The 22912-nt window shown below is 40.3% G+C and overlaps 1 protein-coding gene across 4 annotated transcripts in view; it reads left to right on the forward strand.

Moving 5' to 3' along the window:
• Positions 1 to 22912, forward strand: part of ARID1B (AT-rich interaction domain 1B) — an 807447-nt gene that overhangs the window by 693620 nt on the left and 90915 nt on the right. For all 4 annotated transcript variants that reach the window (XM_078648614.1, XM_078648616.1, XM_078648615.1 and 1 more), the window contains one exon: positions 22047 to 22192. In XM_078648614.1, the coding sequence (XP_078504740.1) occupies positions 22047 to 22192 (146 nt within the window). The remainder of the gene's footprint in view (positions 1 to 22046; positions 22193 to 22912) is intronic.

The following is a 22912-nucleotide window of genomic DNA, read 5'->3' on the forward strand; positions in this document are numbered from 1 at the left end:
TGTCTGTGACCCTGAAAAGTCCAGCGAATTTCAATCCAAAGCAATAAATGCTCTTGGTTTCGCAGGTGACCCTTAATGTGCAAGATGCTGATTGGTCAAAAACCCACCCTGCAGATCCTTGTTGCTTCAGAGACAAATATTGGAACGCGTCCTAAGAATTAATGGCTGCAATCCATAAATACAGATTTTTAAAGATCCTTAATTATATAGTGCAACAGATACGCTGGCATCATACATACAGAACTTACATCAGGGCTTCCGCTAGAGTGTGTATTTATAATTCATATACCCTGCTGCTGGTGCCAGCAGAGCACTTTTCCCATATTATTCTCCACAGCTCTTGAGTAATGCAGTAGCGCTGATTGACTAGAAGCCACTGGTGAAGAAATATCTTACTGGAGATAGTGCAATAAAGCATAAAGGCAAACAGTCTTCACAGCCTTCCGATCCCTGGTTAAGCCGAGTTTTTGCTGCTGTGAGTCAAAGTGCCGGAGAGTGGGAAACCTGTCTCTGTTTAATGACCCTTTGGATTTCAGACACCACATGAAAAAAACTGAAATCTTTCACCCACTCTGCAGAAATGAAAGCAGTCTTTGCTTGTATTGATTCTTAAAAAGCTCACTGCTTCTCCAAATGCATCCTTCCAGTCCATTTGTGTGCGTATTTTTCTCGCTATCTGCTTGTCCCCACTGCCCTTTCTTTTTACCTTCTTTTTGTGGCCTTCACTGACTTGTTGTGTTCATGTGCTGCATAGATATTAGTTTTCATATTTCTTGCTTTTTCTGGCCTTCACTGGTTCGATGGCTTACTGACCTGGTGCTTTCTCTCTGGTCTTTAATTTTTTCTTTATTTCTCAGATATCTTGCTCTTAATTTTATTTATATGTGTACATCCATATTCATGACTTTCACATTTGTGACATGAGCACACCATACTATGTAGTGTTAACTGTGGAGCCAATCATCACTGAATGTTTAGCAATCTCTAGAGAGAGGTGGCGCTGGGTGCATAAACATCTAACTGCTACTGATTGGCTGCCATTTTGTATCTCTACTTAGTGGCGATTGGCTTTTAAGACTGCACTCAGTAGAAATACGAGTTGTCTATTGAAAATAAGGAGTGGTGCGATGGATTCCTTGATTTAGTGAAAAGCATTTCTAATTTTCTGTCAAATTTGCAATAATTGTGCAATTGCGTCGCCCTGTTCTATGTTGTTTTTTAGCTATAATCCTGGCTACAAAAGCAAGTGCTTCCGCCTTAGTATGTGGCCAGCCTTTTTGTACCACATTATGTAGCATTTTGTAACTCTTCGTGGCAATCTCTGAGAAAAAAACACACCTATGTTGTTTTAAACCTATATAGTTTATTGCGTGCAAGTTAAATAGTAGGTAATTTGGGTTGTAAAGAGAGTGATTTGAGGTGTGAAGTGAACTATTTTTTAATAATTTATGATTGGCTTGTAGCAACATAATTATAAAGAAAAAGATCTGCTCAGAAAAGGGGCTTGTGTCCGAAAAGACCTATGGCTGCTTTCATGGCATCTTTCAGTAAATAATGGACTACATATTTGTCTCTCGAAGCACTAATTGACCTTTTGGTGACAATATGTATTTACCTGAAGGTTAAAAAAAATACTATCACTGATCTCTATTTTGCTAGTGCACGACAGTCGCTCAGCATCACGAGACTCCGCTGTAAACTCAGTTTTTTGATCCATAATTGCAAAAGTCACCCCCTTTGCTAAATATCGGTACCGTTTTATATTTATGCCAGCAAAAAGAGAACCTATATAGTTTATATGGAAATTTGGCTTTTATTGTCTGATCAGAACATTTTTCTTTTGGTATTTGTGTACTGAACCCGAGTAAGAACTTGTGGGATTCCATCACGTTATTTAGAAGAATCAACAAAGTGGATGTCTAGCCCCACAGTGGATCTACTTAGGATCCAAGATAAAGAAAGTGTTTTCATTGGAGTGTTTTGTCTTGTCTTCATCTTACATTTACTTCCCCAGAGTGTGTTGAATCCAGAGATTGTAGTCATGTGACAGGAAGTGCTTAGCACGGAGGAAGGGGTTGCAAATCTATTTTCTTCTGTGCTTTGCAATTAAAATTTTGCCTTGACATCTGAGACAGATGGCTCTTCAAACAGGTGGCAACAGTATTTTTCTTGTGTCCAATCTTTTATCCAAAGGAATGTGTTTTGTACAGTTATTTTGTCGTTGGAGGAGGAAGAATGGGAAGGAATCACCAAATAAAAAATATTATTCTACAAATCTTTAGGCTATAAATAACAGTGTAGGTTAGGAATATATATTGTTTTCCATTTCTTTGTAAAGAGTTCCCGAGAGAGAATTGCATATAATAAACTGGCATTTGCTAGAATGTAGTTTTTATGGTTCTTTAGTTAACTAAATGAAATTACTAAGTTGTTTCGGATTTTCTTCCATAATTTAGTTTTTTTATAACAATTCTTTCCAGTTTTTTTTCTCTAAAATTTAAAATGAGACCTGCGCTTTTTATTTGGAGGGGCTGCATTTTTAAACTGTTCAAACCAGCATTGTAAATCAGAATACTGAAGATACCATGTGGACCCTAGGACTTTGAGTTTTCAGGTCTTGGACATAGATACCTGTGTTTCAGTGATGGAACATGATATTAAACGTATTTACCAGCCTTGGGTATCTCTAGCAGGACTTTCGAATGTCCTCCCTATCAAGCGCATGGGCCTTATCATAGAAACTAGCTCTAACTACCTGTGTGGCATTCAAATGACTTGGAAATTCTGCAGGAGCCTCCATTTTCAGTGGGAGAGAGCCGTAGGGAAGATCAGCAGCTATGCTTGATGGACCTGCTTCGTCCTATTATATTTGATGGTAAAGGATGGGAGACTGTGCTTCAAACCAGCTGCAATTCTAGAACAACATCCTATGTGACATTATATTTTTTAAGTTCAGATTTGTTTTAATTGAAAGAATAGAGGTGTCAGCATACAATACGAGTATAAATAGCTTTAGGGAGTTTCAAGGTGGCTTAAGGACCTCCTGTTGGAATGGCTGTGGCAAAGCGTATCGTTTGGCACATGCATCAATATACATTGTTACAGGTGACCATAAATTTAAGCGTTTCACTGCCAAGTGTATAGGATAAACAAAAGAGGTATCTAACCTATGGTTATGACACACGGCATACCACCAAGCTTTATAAGAAACCTTTGTGAAGTCTTTCCAGTTTGTAGTAATTTGCTGAAAAGCAACCGTAATTAACAAATCAATGATTTTGATATTAAACATAGAATTTTCCCAAATATGTGACAAACTTCCTAGAAAAACATGAATAAAGGAAAAAGTAAACTTAGTACCATAAATTCGGTTAATTTGGGACCAAAGTTGTTACCAAAAAGTAAATACACATAGACAGGAAAATAACATATGGAATAAGTTGGCATTTGGAGATGAGCATGTCCAACAGATGTCTGGTACAGTTGAAAAGGTTTTACTTAAAGTGGCCGGTGTAAATAAAAGCCTGTTGTATACGAAGAGCAGTGTTTGTGTTATGTTAGCTGCTCTGGAAGATTTACGTAATTTGATCCATATATTTGCCCAGAGCAATAACGGCCAAGAGGTCCCATTCCCACAATTTTTCTACTTTAAACTTCGGTCTATCAAGGCTCGTATTTTGTAAATAATTATATATAGTAGACGCTTTAGGCCGGGATTGTAGCAGAATGTGGAGACGTGAGGAAGTTTCTGGTGTGCTGGGGGTGTCAGCTATGGTAGAGTGTTGGGTGTATATATATCCATCACTGCTTCCCTGAGTAGGTTATATTTATGAATGAATGAGGTTGGGAGATTGAATGATTTACTCAGTGAGATGAACGATAAAAAATCAGGACCTGAGAACAATTGGTGAACCCATGATAGTCCCAGTTGTCTCCAAGACTTCCGATAGAAGGGCTTGTTACGGATGAGCAGGTTTTCATTATGCCAAATTGGTGAATTAAGTAAGGAGTCTAAATTAATATAAGTGGAATTAATGGTTGACTCCAGGAGTTTGAAGGTAGTCTTAATTATAGGGGTGGAGAGGGACTGAGGTTTTCGTGAAAAGGAAAGGTATTCGCAGAAGGAAAAGGGAGATAAAAATAGTCCGTCAAGTGAAGTCCAAAGAAGGCATTCATCTGTGGAGTCAAGAACCCAAAAGGAAGCTTGACGCAGAAGGAAAGCCTGCTGATATGCTGGGAAATCTGGGAAGTTAACTCCACCTTCTGATTTGGGTCTAGTTAATTTTAATAAAGACATTTGGGACTTCTTATTACTCCACTGGAAGGAGGAAAGGATAGAGTTAATTTTCTTAAGTAGGTTAGCAGGTATAGTAACTGGTATGTTAGAGATAGTATACAAGACTATGGGTGTCAACATCATCTTTATAGTATCTAAGCGTCCCCAACAGGATAGGTAAAGAGGATGCCATGTAAGTAGTTAATTCTGAATTTTTTTAATACACTTATTCATATACAATGTAACTGTGTCTGATAATGAAGATGTGAAATGTAGTCCTAAATACTTAATATGTCTAGGACTCCACGTGAAATTAGATGCGCTAAAATCTGGTTTAAAAGTATAGTTAGTTAAAGGCAAAAGCTCACATTTGTCATTATTTAATTTATAGCCAGAAATTAGGGAATAAGACTTCACATCCGCTAAAAAAGCAGGAATTGACTCTTCAGCTTTTGACATAAAAAGCAAGATATCATCAGCATAAGCTGCAAGTTTGATGTGGGAACTAGATGTTTGGAAACCATATAAATTTGGATTTTGGCGTAATTTGCACAGGAAGGGTTCTAGAGCCAAATTAAAAAGAAAAGGAGAATAATCGATTACGGTGATAGTTATGTACGTCACCTGATGTCTTTTTCTTTTTCTTTTGGTTATGTCAATAAAAAGACTTATTAAAAAAAAAAGAAAAGGAGAAAGGGGGCATCCCTGTCGTACCCCTCTGCCTAATTCAAAAAAATGAGAAATTAGGCCATTAGCAAATACTTCAGTTCGAATGTTGGAGTATAGAAGGGATAGCAGAGATGTAAATTTAGGACCAAAGCCAAACCATTTGAGGGTGTAAAATAAATAATTCCATTCAACTCTATCAAACGCCTTTTCCGCGTCTAGTGCTATGGCTACTAAGGGATGTTTTAAGTGGGATGATTTAGACATCAAATGAAAGTAGTTTGTTATCTGTTATAACCCGTCCCTTAACAAAACCAGATTGCTCTTTACCCAATAAGTACGGTCGATAGGAGTCTAAGCGTATGGCTAATGCTTTACAAAAAATGTTGTACTCGATGTTGACTAGGGAAATAGGTCTATAATTTTTACAATATTGGAAGTCTTTTCCCTCCTTAGGTATGAGACATATGTGCGCTTCTGAAAAAGAGCCAGAGGACCTATTTAGTGAACAAAAAGAATTTACTTGGGTATATAATTTGGGCAGTTAGGAGTTAAGAGAAGTGAAGATAAAATTCGACAGTGAAACAGTCTGGACCAGGTCCTTTATCTTTTTTCAGATGGAGAGCTTTAAGAAGGTTTTGTTATGTTAGGTCTGCTTCCAAAGAGGATAGGTCAACAGGATTACTTTGGGTTTCTTGGATATTATAGAAAAAATGTGATCGCGATTGGTCTGTAGGATGTGTTTCAGATGTATATAAGGATATATAAAAAAGAGAAAACTCATCCAGTATCTCAGCATCTTTAAATGTAAGATTCAGAACAACAAGAGAACTGCCAATCAATACAAACACCCGGGGTTTGTGATGCACCTCCCTCTAAGTAAGAAAAAATATATAAATAGCAAATCCTTACAAAGTATCCCTCTTAGTTCTTAACTGAACACAGAGCCTTATGCTCACACTGTGTGCAACTCCAATGCCCCTGCAGTTCCTCTGGGGCGGTTTAGCTAACCAACAAACATTTTACCAACTGTAGGTTGCACCACTCAATAGCAAAGTCCCAAAAAATGAGTTTATGCATGTCCATCCAGTGCTGACAGTAATCAAAATAAGTCAGTTGATAAAATCTTTAAATTTAAGAACAGAATGTGCGTCATATATAGATTCAATATTTAATTTATGACACATTTTTAAATAATTAGCCAGTATTTTCCCTGCTTTATTTTTGCCTCAATAAAATGTTGCACTAGACTTTAAAAGATACAATGAGGCATTGTCTGTGGATTTTTTGTTGAATTGCAATTTGGCATTTATAAAAGCTGTTAAGCATTCTTTTGAATGTGATGTATAGTATGAATGCTCCAATCTCTTAATGTCAAGAAGAAGATCATTTGTAATTTTGCGTGTTGTTTTTCTTGTTTTAGCCACATATCCAATAATGAAAAACCTTGCTGAAGCATTAAAAGCATCCCAAACAGTTGAAAATGACAAAGAGTCTCATTGAAAAAAGTGACAAAAGAGGCTGCAAAAACTGGATCTACAAGGAGAGAGTTATTACAACACCACCTTCTAGGTTTAGGTGACAGGGGCATGGTCTGACAGGAGAAATAGGGTCAATTTCTGCTTGTGTGAGAGTTTGCGAGATCTTATGTGATACAAAAATATAGTCTATTCATGACTGAGCTTGATCGGCTGGCGAATAAAAAGTATATTCTCTAGTAATCGGATTACACAAACGCCTTGCGTCTAGAAGTTTATGCTGAGTAATTGTGTGAACAAAAAAGATTTATGAGGCTTATTAGTGAGAAAAGAAACTTTAGAACATCTGTCCACAAATGGGTCATAAATCTGATTACAATCGCCAGCCAATATAAAATTATCTTCAATGCAATGAGTAATTTGCTTAGCTATTGTATGCCAAAAAATATTGTCCCCCCCCCCCCAGTGGGTACATAAACATTAAGAAGAGAAACAGGAACACCTTTAAGAGATAATTTGACATTTAACCATCTACCATCAACATCCGAGTCTTGTGAAATGAGTTTAACTGGAAGTGATTTTCGACAAAGTATCATGACTCCATTGCGTTTGCCATCCCATTTAGAAAAGAAAACTTCTCCTACCCAACCTCTTTTTAATTTTAAAGATTCGACCTCAGTGAGATGTTTCTTGTAGAAAAACTATATCCGAATTTAATTTAGCTAGATGAGTTAAAATTTGTTGCTGTTTAATAGGAGAATTCAATCCCCTAACGTTCCATGAAATTAATTTTAAAGACATAAAGTTTCTGAAAAAAAGAAAGGTACAAGAAAATCCGATCCAGTGAAACCATCATTGTAAATATATAAAGAAAAAGGAGGAAGAAAAATAGTTATTGTAGACATAAGAGAAAGAAAGAAGCATAAACCTGATGGGTTTTGCCGAGAGTAAAGGATAGAAATGATAAAACACAGAAAAAGGAGTGTAATAGTCGAGTTATGTAAAGGCAAAAGTACAAGAAAATAGATAATTGCAAGCCTAATAATAATTTTGAAAGAAAGAACAATACTAATGGAGACACCTAAAGAGGAAGAGGCAAAGTATAGCCGAACAAAACAAGAAACAGAAGACAAAACAAATAACATACCTACATAAAGGGAACACGGATGTGGGGGTGGGTAGAACCACATGGAGCAGACGAATCGTCCAGAGAGGACTGGACTGAACCGGGGGAGAATCACGCCTTGAAAACACAGCTGTAAAATCAAAGAGTAATAATAATATTAATAATAATCCACATTTGTAAAGTGCGAACCATCACCCGTTAGGGTCTCTAGGCGCTGGGGGCCGTCGGGAAGATTAAGCAAGCTATTGCCCAGAGTCACATGGTGCTGGGCTAATCTGCCGCCGGCCCCAGGGATCGAACCGTGATCCTCAGATTCCGGAGTCAGTCACCCTGACCGCGGCGCCACACCTCTCCAAGCACTGTTCTAAATAATGAACGATGAACAAAGAGGATAAGAACAACTAACTTGAATTGAAAACAGTAGAACCAAAACTGAATTATAACACTATTAAAAGTAAGTTAAAAACAGATCTGCAAAATATTAGCACTTTCCTGTACACCATAAGAAGACAAATATAAAGATCAAGGAAGTCATGTGATATGTGATGCGGAAGGTCTTGAAGAGTCCATAGGATCTGTCTTGTGTGAGTTAATGAAGCTTTGAAGTCGTAATGGATCTTCATAAGAAGTTGTTCTATTATTATAAGTGACTTTAAATAGACAAGGGTGATAAAGACCATATCTAGCTCCCATGGATCGCAAATCGGGTCTCATGTCGAGGAAAACTTTACACCTGGCTGCTTTAGCCTTGGAGTAGTCCTGTGCAAAAAACAGTGACGATCCTGACCAGGAGATCCGTTGGATAGCTTTAGCGACTGACAGTACTTTCAATAAATCTGTGTATTCAAGGAAGTAAAGGATGACCCCTCTTGGCCGTTGTGAAGAAGCGCCATTAATGGAAGCTCGACCTAATCTGTGGGCACCCTGGATGTTTAACACAGTGTCATCTGACAGGTGCAGGATCTTAGGGAGAAACGATTTGAAGTAACCGATGGGATCCGTAACTTCCGCCCCTTCCAGCAGGCAGTATATACGTATGTTGTTCCTTCTGTTGCGATTTTCAAGATCTTCAATCTGCTTTTGAAGTGATGATACTTGTGATTGCATGAACGTGACAGTCTTGTTGGTGTCGGTGAAAGAGGACATAGTATGTTCCACTGTTATAAGTCTTGTGTCGAGTTGAGACCACTTATCCAATAGGACCTGTACTTTGTTTCCTCAACAAAAGATCTGAGGGCCCTTCTCTCTTGTAACAATAACTCCATAGAAATAGGAGACGATGGTTTGAGTGGCGAAGGTGGGTCTTTTTTCAAACACTTTACATTAGACTTCTCTGAGACTGCTGATGTGGGATCCATTGTTGAGCTGTGATCTTCTGAGACCAGTATGCCCGAATCTTCCAGTTTGGAGAGTTCCGAAAAGAGCTTTGAATTTTTAATGAAGGAGCGTTTTGGTTTAGTTGCAGTGTGAAGAGAGTCCTTCGTCCTACCCATCAAGTTATGCCGTGAGTACAGTGAGAAATTCAAAAAAGCAAATCATAAAGAACAAATATTCAGTCATTGAGGGCCAACAGCACTGAGTAAGTAATGCAGCCAAAGGAATTGTGGTATTATATCATGCTCTATGCACTGATGAAGTACATTTGAAAGTCAGGCTCATTGTATTGTCCTCAACGACATAAGCAAATATAGTGCATGTCATTCATTTTCCTTGAAAACTATATAGAATACAGGAAAGATTTCGTAGCAAAATAATATGCCTGAAAAAATATCCTAAAGGTACTTAAATTCCATGTCAAGGACTTTTTGTTCATCAAGTTGTGTGAAGCTTGAAACACTCCTCAAAATGGCGGTTATATCCAGCTGTCACACAATGCATAGATTAATAAGGCAACGCTGACCGTTTCACCGCCTCAAAACTCAAATATAAACAATGGAGTATCAGTTGTAGGCATGGCAAATTGAAGCGCTCAACAATTTGACATTTCCGCTGCTTCTGAGGCACAGAAGATCAAACGCGGCAAAAACGGGAAGATAAACAAAACAAAATGGCGGCCGCGGTAAAATGACCCCCCACTTGGGCGTTTACCTTTGAAAATAGCCGCTTTATTGCTGTAGAAAGGCAAGCAGATAAGCGTCGGTTTAGACAAGTATTCCGCCGGTCAGCATCGCGCAGGATAACCCGTAAATACGGATTCACCGCATCGGTTCAGGGAGCCTCACTCCATTGACTTCATTGACCTTTGAAGAATGAAAGGCTGAATGGATCTGCCAGGATTTGAACTTGTGACCACTCTATCAAACATTGATCATAGGGGCGGGGTCATGATGCTGTTTTTTGTGCTGTTCTGGCGCACAAGTGACCCTGGACGTCTTTTTAGATCCTTTTGCGTGCACAACTTGAAATATCACTGCGCTAGTGTATGTTTTGTGTACATCAAAGCTATGGAACACAGGGCAGTACCCACCTCTTTGTTTTTCCAAGCCCGGTATTTGTAAAGCGCAAACTAATCACTGGTAAGGGTCTCAAGGCACTTATCGCCATCGGGGAGTCTAAGTGAGGTATTGCCCAGAGTCACATAATGCTGAGCTGATCTTCCTCTGGGGCTGGGGATCGAACAGTGAGCCCCTATGCTCCAGAGTCAGCCGTCCTGGCTTCTGCGCTACACCTCTCCCAGAATATGTACAAAATGAGTGATTTTGTGAGTTAATATGTGCGCTGAAGACACCGAAAAGGGGCCATTTGTGCGCCGCCGCAGGGCAGACAGCATCATGGTACACCCCCTGGACTGGATGCAGTTGTCTGGAAAACCGCCCCATTCCCAAACTCCTCTCTGCTCTCTTCCTCCTTGAAAATGGTTGGAGATTTACTCCAGTACAGGCAGAGAACCAAAACCGGCCCTGGCAAAGTCCTCGCCCCAGATGGGGGGGGTTGGGGTGCCGCCGACCTCTTTGCCAGGGCCGGTTTTCTGCCGATTTTGTTACAGGGACTATTTTGCAGCTATGCTGCAAAAACGGCCCTGTAACAAAAACGGCCCCCAGGGGCCCAAAACCAGCCCCCACCCGTGCGGCGCACCGGGAGATTGCCCGGTGCCCGCTACGGCCAGTCCGGGCCTGAGTACAGGACTGGAATGACTCACCCTTCAAGATGCAAAGAGGAACCTATCACCCCTGACTTGCTGCGAGTGTACATGAAGGGCTTTCACCCATGCATTATTATTTGACCCTTATGAAGTGTGTATTGCCCCATCGTGGTGTTAAATTATACTAGTGGTCTAAATGCGGTAAGATCCCTGGGGAGAACCGCTAGAAATCTTTCGGTCCATGCACAGAATAACTCATTCAGTCTGACTTTACTCCCTGGTACTTCTAACTGATATTATTCTGTTAGATCTGATGACTGACGCACATCTACCTCCTGGCATTTATTTGTAATATCGTGGATCAGCACGTAGGAGCTCTGCATGGCCTCTTTCTAACCGGAATTGGAAAAGGGGAGGCGAATGTACTTGCTGAGAGCACTGTTTTTTATTCTTCATTGTACTCTTGCCACGGGTTTCTCACCTCCGAGTTCTCCTCTAAGATGGATTTCTTAAAGGAAAAAATGAAAATCAGCAGTATTGTCAGGGCGCCCCAACACAGCATTCTTGTTTGACATTGGCAGTGTCCCAGTTTCTTCTCCGTTCAGCTCACTATAGCAGTGCTATTTGTCAAAATAGTAAAAACAGGCAAAAGTGACAGTGTTAATGTAATAAAAGGTAATACATAAAATCAGGGGAGTGGGTTTTATCCTGAACTCTCGGGTTCTACTACTATAAGAAACAACTATTCAGTCATACTTCATAGGCAGGCTTCTATAATGTGTGTCAGCCTAAAAATAAAGCCGCTCTTGGGGGGAGTGTTGGTTGCATCTCTGCTTGAATCACTTTTGGCCATGAGGGTGTAAGAAAACCCAAGAATAAGAGTATCTGAAAGCAGCTCGGCAGGCAAAGTGTTCCATGCTTTCCTACCGTGATCAGATCCTAACAAAATAGCACTCTAGTAAGCATCAGACTGGTCTGGAATCCTTAACTGTGTTTTAAGGTTGCTTTCTAAAGCTCCCTTGACACTGCCTCATAACCCTAGGGGAAGGGCAGGATTATGAGAAAGAAAGGTAGGAACGTGTGGGGGGTGAGGGGGTCAAGGGATGAGATTAGGGAATAGGATAATGTTCCTGAACACATTTGAGCTTCACCAACTAGTGAAGTGCTCGTAAATTATAGCTACTTTCTGGAGGTTGTAAGGAAATGTACGTGTTTGAGTTTGGAAGGAACCCGGCCTTGAGGTAATTTGGCATGATGGTGGTCTGTTCAGGAGATAATTGGCCTCTGCATAAGGAGCAAGTCCATGACAATCTTCTTCTTTGACAGTTGTTTGACCAAAGACCTTTCTTGCTACCTTTTCCCAATTTGATACATTCACTGGTTGACCCACAATATGACTGCCTGAAATTAGCATTATGGAATAATAGACACTATCCTTTTTTTTAACTAGGTGGTCTAGCTTTTTCGAAAGCAAAGTCGTCATTTAAGGGGGGGGCTACCATGCATTCTGAAGGCCAAGCCTTGGCTCTGCGACTACCTTGGCTAGGCGTTCAGAGCTTAACACCTCACCTATTGTTGTCTTGACTTTGGCTCTGATGAAGCATCTATGCCCTTGCTGTGACAAGGTTCTGCCCTTGCATTTGGACATGTTTTGGAGATTATGAAGGGTGTATGATACAGACCCATTTCACACAGAATATTGTGGTCATTTGACAGGATGCAAGGATGCTAGTAGTCTAGAATGATGTAGGAGTCCAGGTTCCGTGACAAGATTCAAGTGCATGATTTGTGGGAAGGTGTGAGTGCTGATGTTTAGGAATGCACATCTAGCGGCAGTTATTAGACGGAATGGGAAGCCTTTGACAGATCTGAAAGTTCTAGTGTATTTTACAGTGCACCCCTGACATTTCTGGGTCTCTAAGTGATCAGGTTGTGAGAGTAGCCATTTTCTAGGTTTATGGCACACATCCAGGCCCTTTGTTGAAGTTGAGGCAAAATCAGGTGGCGTGCTAACATCCAACATTTCTTCCTTTTTCACCCACTTTTTGCTGTTTTTGGGTTTAAAATTGTCCTGCATTCTCTATTAGGGCGCTTGTTGGATACTAGGAACTACCTTGCACCAATGCCTTTGTACATGTGAACACTGTGCAGTCATCCAGTTTCTGGCCTCTGCTGCAGCAAACTAAGATTTGTGGATTACAAATGGTAAAGCTCCTCACTTGGGTTGGTGGGTAAAATGGAAAGAGGAATGGGCAAATCTGTTAGTCTAATTTCACTCACACACACTTATGGGTCTCCAATGTTCTTCTAATTTGAATAACTAGATATGGTTATATTTACCATTTTGATTTGTAGATGTAATAGTATTTGCTCGGTTATCCAAATTCACTACTCGCCATGCATTTTACTTTACAAAATCCTGCCTAACACCCAAACGATCTCTATAACCTTATGTATTGAGATTCTGTTGGTTTGTACAGCATTTCTTCTCGAAATGGTAAGTTTGTGCACAGTAAATAAATAGGAGACAGTTTGTGGCCAGTTTGACAGGTGACCAAGTTTTGCCTTTTACCAACCTAAGGAATTCCTGCATTTGTGCATTGTTTAAAATTGTCTGAATTAGTGCGGCATTGCAAATGTGCAAAAATGTACTAACCCGTTGAAATGATTGTGACAAAAAAGGCGTATTTACCCATGTGCCTGGTGTTTGAAAAGGCCAGTGGAGAATGACGACGGTTCACAGACTCCAACAATTTCCTCTGTTTGCAGATTTACGGTACCTGAAACCAAGTTAAGAACTCACATCTTGACCTGCAACACTCCTAAAATGTGACACATTGCCCAATAGCACACCCGGCCATGCATTTCTTCCAAATACACGTTTGTAGCTGGAAATGCTATTAGAAAAGGACAATTTGTGCTTTATCCTTCTACACCCAAATGATTTAAGCGGATTCAACTTCGGTACCTTGCCATACAGCTCTGTGCAGAGTAGCCAACGTATGCAGCTTCAAAACATCCAGTAATGCACCTGTTATTGAGACTTTCATTTATCCACCTGAGATTGCACCATGCCGAACGTGTGTCTAAGTTGACAATCAATGCCTAGCAATATCAGCAGGGTCTTAATTGTCGGTTTCATGAAACATTTAGCAAAAAATATGTTGTACAAACACAGACTTCAAAGCATAAGCTGCCAAAATCTAAATTTTGCACGAATGCATCAGTACAATTTCTTTTTGCCAATGATTAATTCCTAAGGCCAGGCAAACTCAATTCTGACCTATTTGAGGCTAGAAGCCAGGCTTAGCTTAGCATATTATATTAGATGAGATGCCAAATCTTTGAGAAAGGGATACGGTGCAATTAGAAAACTAACTTGCAAGGAGATACACTTTTTACAGATCTATAAATCTAAGCAATGAGTATCTCAAACACAACGTATTTTAAGCTTTCGCAAGTAATAAGAGGTGGAAGTTAAGATTTCAGTGGGTTTGTGGCATGAGGTAAAAGAAGAAACTTAACTCTTGAATTTCATGATTTTAGCATTTTTTTGCGGTGTGGCACTGTTAACAAATTAATCAACCTTAACTCTCTTTAAACTTTCGTTTTTTTAAGGCAACATGGGTTGCAAACATTTTTTTAGTTTGTTATGGATTTATCTTTTTTACACAAAATATAATTTTGAAGTCTATTTTCACGCTACCTCCATTGTGAACTGTGGATGAATACTCTGCCAATCACCTCTTTAAACAGAAATTTCCTTGATGGGCCTGGGAAGGAGAGAACAGGTAAACATAGTTCCCCAACCTTAAGACTCTTAAAACAAGCAGTTGCAATGCAATAGGTCTTGCATCACTGAAAGTTTAACCTATTGGCGTTGCGTTATTTGCAACACCAAGTCAAACTTACTGTAATGTGAGACCTATTGCATTGCAAATGCTTCTTTTTTTTAATCTGAACAGCGCCCTCACGACAGCACTTTCCGCAGTGCAAAATGACTACTTTTTATCCCTTCAAACATTTTTTAGCTTTCCACAGCATTTTCCTGGAACAGTTATACTTGTAAATAAGCAAAGTGGTCTACTTTGGTGAAAGTTGCACTTTTCACAAATATTCTGGCACTGCAGTTCGAATCATAATTTGTGTCCCAGCGTCCTAGGGCGCCCTCCTGCTGCGAATACTGTTGCCTACAGTTCTGTGTGCTGGGAGTTTGAATTTGCCTACACAACGAGTGCGTTGCTTCGTTAATGCTGGTCGTTGAGATGTGCAGTCAGGGCCGGTTCTAGCATTTGCGAGGCCCTGGGCTAAAAGGGACCTGCGAGGCCCCCTCTAATTTAGATAAGTGGCCCCTTGCAAGGAGACCATTCAGAGACACTGTGGGAGGCCCATTGCCCAGCATTTTTGCGCCCCCACAGTTTTAACTTTTACTCCACATGCATTTCTCACACCTTCAATCCGATAGTTGTGATAATTGATTGTGGACTAAAAGTTAAAACTGTGGGGCGCCAAAATGCTGGACAATGGGCCCCCCACAGTGTCTGTGAATGGTCTCCTTGCAATTGAGGGAGCGTCTCCCTCCCCTATGCCTCCGGACAGACACCATCCCTGAGATGCCCAGGGAGGGGGCGACCTCCAATGGACCTTAATTGCAAGGCGACACCTTTCTTTGAAATGGATCGCCAGGGAAACAACAGGACACACCACCAGTGCTGGGCCCCTTGCTGGTGGGCTGAGTGCGAGGCCCTGTGCAGCCGCCCACGCCTAGTGCCGGCCCTGTGTGCAGTGTGCTTCCGTGTGTGAACTGGAGACTGTCATACAAAGCCTAGAACAAGCTGCAGCCAGGGCGAGGCCACACTGGTAGGGAGAGTTTAAACCAGCCCTTATGCCAACAGGTGGAATTAATTTGGAACAACGTGTGATGAAACGGAGTACAATAATGCACTGCATAAATAAGGTTAATTGCAAAGCGCTACGTACATTCTACTAAAATCAAGGATGCAATAAACATTTGATTTTTATGTGGTTAAGCTGCCATTGTCAGGCTGCTTTGCATCGTAGCAAGTAAGACGTGCCTGGTACCCGCCCCAGCAGCACGAGTTCTAACCGACCCGCAAAGCTGAGTCAAAAACTATCCTAAGCTCCATGTTCCATGCAGGCTTCACAGCAAATGCAGCACACCTGCTGCAATGCCGGCCGCTTGTTTGTATTTGCAGCACGATCAGCGCGCTTTCCCTTTAAGAAAGGTTGATGTCCCACGAGTGCTGTATGGGTCTGCAAGCCATTATTTAAGTGAAAGTGCACATAGCGCACTGCAAAGGTGGCCGAGACGGCATTCCACGAGTGCTGTGTAGGGCTGCAAGCCATTATTAAAGTGAAAGCGTATATCGTGCTGCATAGGCGCCCCGCGAGTGCTGTGTGGGAGCAGCCATTGTTAAAGTGAAAGCACGCATGACTCACTGCAAATACAAACAAGAAGTGTCGCCATTGCTATGCGCTCTTTCGTGCCTGCTTCAGCAAGACATGAATTAAGTAAATCGTGCTCCCTATGTGCCAATGAAAGCTGGTGTTTAAGGACACATGTAAGAAGGGCTGTCCTTATGGGAGGTAACAGATGAGAGGGAGGTACTAAGGAGGGACTAATAAGCCTGTTCACGAATCAAAAGCCATCATTTACAAAGGACAGGAAGAGGAGGCAATTGTAAGGCTGGGCGGAAAATGGCTGGAGCTTAAAGTTCATACCTGAATAGAGCATGTCTCGAAGAGACAGCGCAATCGCTATCTAAACGAGGACTAAATAGAGGAAAAAGGCATAGGGGAGTGTGTGTACGTGAAGAAAACCTCCATGAATAACGTATTTGCAGATCCAGGCCCTGATTTACTCTAATCATAATAGCCCGTTTGGTATTAAGAGTTGACAGATTATGAATGCTAAGAGCTAATCGCGCGTCAAAGGCAGGTTTAAATTAATCGCTTCTGGTTGTTTGGCAGGTCTGCGTGTTTAAATAATAAAACCCCAAGGCATACTTTGGCATTTAAAAGAGAAAATTAATATTGTTATGCTCGAGGTTAGGCAATTTGGTCAGCAGTTATGATTTGTGATTGTATCTGGATGTAGTAATTTTCACAGTTTGTAGTCATACTGTTACCTTGGCAGTCTGTTAGCTTCCGCCCTATAAAAGGCATACACTAGCAGAAACCTGATCTATTGTGGGATATCTTTAGTCCAACCCAGTTGGAAACAAGTGGTGCTTTAAACATAGAATCATCGAACATATTTCAGCTACAGTTCTAGTAAAAAGCAAAAAATAATTTCCAGTTTTACGGATTATGCAGTTATACAGCCATGTAGCTGTTGTAAAACATTAAACAAATAGGACAAAAACAGCAGCAATTTAACCCATTGCGTGCTCCCGTTGGCCGACGGGAGCACTACCTCGCTAGTGCTGCCGTCGGCCAATGGCCGACGGAGCCCCGTCCACCTAATAGAACGCCCGAGGACCAAAGTGTGACACTCTGCATACCATCTAAACCTATTTCTGACTTTTGACAGGATGTGTGTAGCTTGTAATGGGGAAGGTAGTAGCTTTTCGGTTGTACGTATGAAACGCAGGCCTACCAGCTAACACTGGACTTTTATTTCTTTCCATCTGTATTTTGCCAGTGCTATTTTGTGTGGTAACGTTCAAGTAGCTGCTTGCAAGAACAATTCAAGCGAACTGTATTTGCCTCAGCAAAATCTGTGTTTTTGTTAGTTTGCATAGTTTCATTTGGTGCACACTATTCCAAGCTCAAAAAAGAAATGCAAGAAAGTCGTGTCATATTAAATATAAACATTTGCACCTCAACCCACACTCGATGTTGCTTCAGTTCTTGTGTGACACTCATATGATATTTGGGAACCCACACGTGTGACACGATTCTTACCATGCAAAGTGTGGGTCTGTGGTATTGTATGACATTCCCTGTTTCTACTTAATTGCCATGCGGTTTTGGAGGAGTTGCTTATTTCCAAATGTGTACAAAAAATTCTATTGTTTCTGATATCGTCATACAATTTCATGACATTGCAGGTACTCACAGTTTATCAAGAGAGGCATGTGTCCTGCCTTTATTTTCTCAATTTTGTCTACTTTTCAGAGACATTTTTTATTTACTCTTTGCATCAGTGTTTCCAAAACTTTTCTCCAGTTTTTCATCTCTTCACTAGAATAATCTGCTTTCAGAGAAGACTTATCAAAATTACTTTCCAAAGTGTGTGATACAGCTATTTACATTTATGATGTGTTGAAAATAAAACTTCTGAATCTGTATTTCCTTTCTTTATATCTTTGTACAATCGTTCCTTGGAGCATACTCCTTGTGCTTTGGAAACGCCTTGCTACTCGGAGTAATGACACGGTAGCATGACTGATAGCGAGGACGAACTTTGATCGCTTAGCCCAGGTGTTTGGAGGTTTCCTTCCTAAAGATCTAGGCGCCAAGTTCTTTTGCACAAGACCGCTCTCTTCAGAAATAAATATTTCTCCTATTTGAGAGGGCTCAAACGTAGCACTGTTTTCAATTAACACCACTTATGAAGTCCTTGCAGTAGATCTAGAAAGAGCTTCTGTAGAGCTCTATAAAATTATGTAAGCAGGTGTACAAAACGGTTTTCTCCATTTTTAGTTCATATTCTAATCTATAGGCTCACACAGTCAAAGATTATATGGATGGTATTAAAGTGTCACAATTGATTCCCTGTAAATAATGTAAGATATGGAAAGGCCAAGGCTGTTGCTATGCATCCATAATTTACCACTGCTGCTTTTATTGATAATGGGCACCTTCACCTGCTGGGGGTGGAATATTTGGTGTATGGATCAAGTTGAGTATAGGATTATACTGACCCATGGATATGCTGAGTGGAATATTTTGCGTGTTAGTTTTAAGCGGTGCATACGTGTTTGTAAATGGAAACAATCAATAGTAGGTCAATATGGTATCAAGATTACAACAATTGCTTACTTCGTTTTATACAAAATTAATGGCATAATCCAAATGAATAATATTTTGCTGGTACGTTTACTAATGGCTTCACAAGACCTCATCGGTCCACACAGAAGCAACAGAAGTAATAGTGAATAGATGTGTAGTTCTTGCTCGTATGACTTGAGGCCCTTGGTCATTCATCTTTGATATTTTTCCTAATCCCATTTTCTAGCACTGCTTTCTGATGGTATTACCGATGCCATCACTAATTCTACACCTGTGCCTTTGTCTCGTGCACTCACAAATTTGCATTTATTAACTTGTCTGCCCATAACTGCTAATGGTTCATGAATGTGTTTTCCATTGAATACTTTTTTTGTTTATAAATGTTTATTTGGTTCATAGCACAGACCATAAACCTACAATGAAAAATAAAATAATATATTGTTTAATATTATAATATTTAAAATGAAGGTGGCCAGAAACTACATGCTATTCTTTATATAACTAGCCCTTGATTTTGTTTCGAGGGGAACAGTCTGTTCTTTGAAAGTGACTTCTGTAAAACATGACTTGATCCACTTCAAGTTTGTGTCTTGCACAATTCAAGTGAAACATGGTAGTTCTTGGTTTATCTCCGCTATAGGTTGTTCCTGCTACTCAATAGCATTGTTCTCCTCCATCCCTTCTATTCTGCGATATGCCTAAAGATGACATTGTAGTTCTATTGTTCATGGACAGTTGAAGAGGCCTGCCTGTATTTGTTGTAGATGTAGACCTAATCTTGCAGAAGGGACAGTTATAAATATTAAGGTATTGTTTTAAAAATGAAAGGTGAGGTGATGTTTACAGAGAAGGGCTTCACTCAAGAATTGAAAGAAACGAGAGATGACTGGGCAAGCACATGCAAGGTGGCTCTAGGGCAATGGGTGGCTTCACAGTAAGCATCCGTGTGGTAAGTTCTCATGGCATTCCACATGCCCTGCTCTTGTTTTACTAACAAAGGGAGAAACTACAAAGTGAGGAGCATTGCTGTGGATTTCAATTGAAAGAGAGGAGCCCATGAAGATTTATTGTTATTTCTATGAGAACTGTAAACACAATGAGCTGGAGGTTAGGGCAAGGCATTGGACCTTGCAAGGGCAGAGAGAGTCTCTTTGTAGACGGAAATTGGACAGAAGTTAGAGTAGATGGGAAGAATTGACAAATTAGGAGAAGGAACTAGATTTCAAGACTGTTTAATGGAATGAGAAGAGGATATAGTCCAAAGTTTGGATATTAGAGTTCTACTAATCATCTTCAGTATAGTAGATTTCCTGACTATAGAAACATTAAGTCCACAGTGTGATCACATCACAATGAAAATACAAGTGGTTATTACTTAGTTTGATAAATCACAATTTGGATAGTTAGGCAGTGTTGAGGTGAAGGAGCATAGAACCTTTGTGTGTGTGAGGTCATGACAATTTTGCTTAGCTCCTGTATTTACAGGAAGTTGATGCAGGCTTTAGAAGACTGGTGTAGGGAGTTGGCTTGCAGTATGCTTGATCTGTCCTCCCTTTTAGGGTGGCAGGAATTTTCCCTTGTTTGAAGGCAATGTGCCTGCTTTTAAATAACACTAGACCACACATTTGCTCCATTGGAGTGTAAAAGCCAAGTCTTTGGTGAGTGAGATTCAGGCAAGTTGAGATCTGTGAATTTTTCTTTAAACAATGTAAGGGTTTGGAGGAAAACTGATCTGATCCTTACATAGAATAGTTAAGGGAACCTGTTCAGCTGCACATTATATCTATTGACCCGTTCTCTTGTTTGTTTTTCTAATTAAAAAAATCCCCAAAAAGAAGTTATACAATCTGCTATTCAGTGTGTTGAAGACCAGCCCCAAGAAGATCATTTCATACTGTAAGTGCAACGTATAGAGGTGGATGAACCACTGAAAGCTCAAGCCTGGCTCTGGCTCAGCTCGAGATCCTGTTGGAACTATGAGCCCGTAACGAGCCGAGCTTTCGTGTGGCTCTGCCTGCTTGCCTCCCTCAACAGAGAATGTGGCGTTATATCCAAAGTTGCTGCTTTATGGACTGGGGAACCAGGTTTGAGCATCAGCTCCGGCTGAACATCATGTGATTCTAGGCTAATCACTTAATATCCCTGTGCAGTCAAAATATAAATGTGAACTTGTATAATGTGACATATTAATATCAAATTTTCCACATGCCAGTAGACCTTTGTTGAATGTTGAAGAGACTGTCATATTGTACGTGGTATTTGTTGTATGATTTACAAAGCAAACATTTCCAGGGCTCAGCTCGTGCACGGGATCTAAGATCCGAGTCGGACCCTTGGCTCGGCTCTACCTATTAATTTATAGGCTTGCCCACTACTAGTATTCTAGAGTAGGCTCAGACCAATCTACACAATATGCCTTCGTCCACCTTGGTATTCCTAAGGGTATTGGATTACTTGAGCCTGCTTATGTTTAGCATCGAACTTCAGCCCTCTAATATTAGTTTAAAATTTGTTTCCGGCTTGCATGCTTACTCTCTCCAGCCATATAAATCAGTACGTTTCAGCTGTGTCCAAACTTATAAATAGTGACACATGTACTTACCAATGTTCAGTTCCTCTATAAAAAATGATCTGCATGAAGATTGACTACTGATCACTTCATATGCATATCTCGTACTTTATGGAAAACTGCTTCAGCTCTCCAAGGTACTTAAGGAATCGTGAGAAACCATAGATAGGGGTTCCAGTGGTTCTACCCCTGATAGATTTTCAGGATAACCATTGATTAGGTCCGATATTCCCTTTTGTTTGAATTGTTAGCAGATTGATTTTATGTGGATATCATACAAAGCTGGCCCGCCTTCTTTGACTTACATTGATGTATAGTAATTCTATGCAAAAATAAAGTACATCATTTTCTAAGAATTTGTTTGCTCTGTACACCTTGCTTGCAGTAGATGGTAAATGATGTAATAAATGAGTAAGGTGGAATGTAGTACTTTATACAAACAACAATGACAATGGATTTATATTTTAAATGTTATGTGGCACTGATATTAGTTTTTGTACCAGAACTTACTGACTGACGTTGAACTTGCTTTTACATTTTATTCCACGTTAATTTATATTATTACTCTGAAAAATAGTGCACAATACCTTTTGTTCTGACATACTTTCCACTGTCATTTCCGAAGGGCTTATTGTATGTTGGCAGGCTTCAGCATACACGTTACATTGGATGCAACCTTATGTTCTAATTGTAATGTTGAGTACTGTCAAGAGTAAAATAGTTATTCATATAGACTTGGAAATTGATGGTAAGAACGCATGTGTGTAACTGGCTGCAAATCCTATGAATGACAGCTTCTTACCTGGTACCTTCTTACCTACGGCCAAGTGCAATCTGTATAACACAAATATGTGCGCTTTCTGTTTCCGCAGGCAGAGCAATTTCCCTGGCACGAATCAGAGTGGGATGATGGGCTCCAACTCACCGTACAGCCAGTCCATGAATAACAACTCTAGCATGATGAACCAGCAAGGCTCCCCATACAGCATGGCAGCAGCCATGGTGAACAACTCTGCAGGTAATGGTGAAAAGTGATTTTTGCACCAGGGATTAATCTTGTAAACCTGCTGGGACGGTATCAACCAGTTGATCATGAAAAGAGATTACCAATAACCCAGAGCTACATTAAATGCAGTTCCTGCTTCTGGTGTATTCTTTTGAATTTATTATTGTATGGTTCTTTGCTATGTTAGACACCTGGAAACTGGTGCTGCATAGAGTACATATATTACTATAAATTGTGGCCAAGAAACTGTTAGAAATTTGTTTTCTCAGTGGCAGAGGTATGCACCCTGTCCAAGCAGGTACCACAATCCTAGTCAGGGTAGGTGTACTACACACAAAAAATGTGTTTGTGCTCACCCTCTGGTAGCTTGGCACAGCACAGTCAGGCTAAACTAAAGAGGCAATGTGTAAAGTATTTGTGCACACACACAAAGTAAGACAGTGAAAACACCACAAAAGTACTTCACACCAGTTTAGAAAAATAGCCAATATTTATCCAAGTAAAACGATACAAAAACAACAAATCCAATATGTCCAAGTCAAGATATGAATTTTGCCAGATTAAATTAAAAATGCAGTTCTTCGAAGTCAATAGCTCCGACTGGGGCTTGTTGGTCGCGCTTGACCAGGGCAAATCCAAAAGTTCAGTCCGACCGCGTTGAAGCGCGGGCCGGATACAGGAGTCATGCAGCCCCCTGGCAGTACCTAGGATGTGTTGATGCTTGGGGACGAT

Source organism: Lissotriton helveticus, chromosome 6 (genome assembly GCF_964261635.1).
Source record: "Lissotriton helveticus chromosome 6, aLisHel1.1, whole genome shotgun sequence".
In the NCBI taxonomy this organism is placed as follows: domain Eukaryota; kingdom Metazoa; phylum Chordata; class Amphibia; order Caudata; family Salamandridae; genus Lissotriton; species Lissotriton helveticus.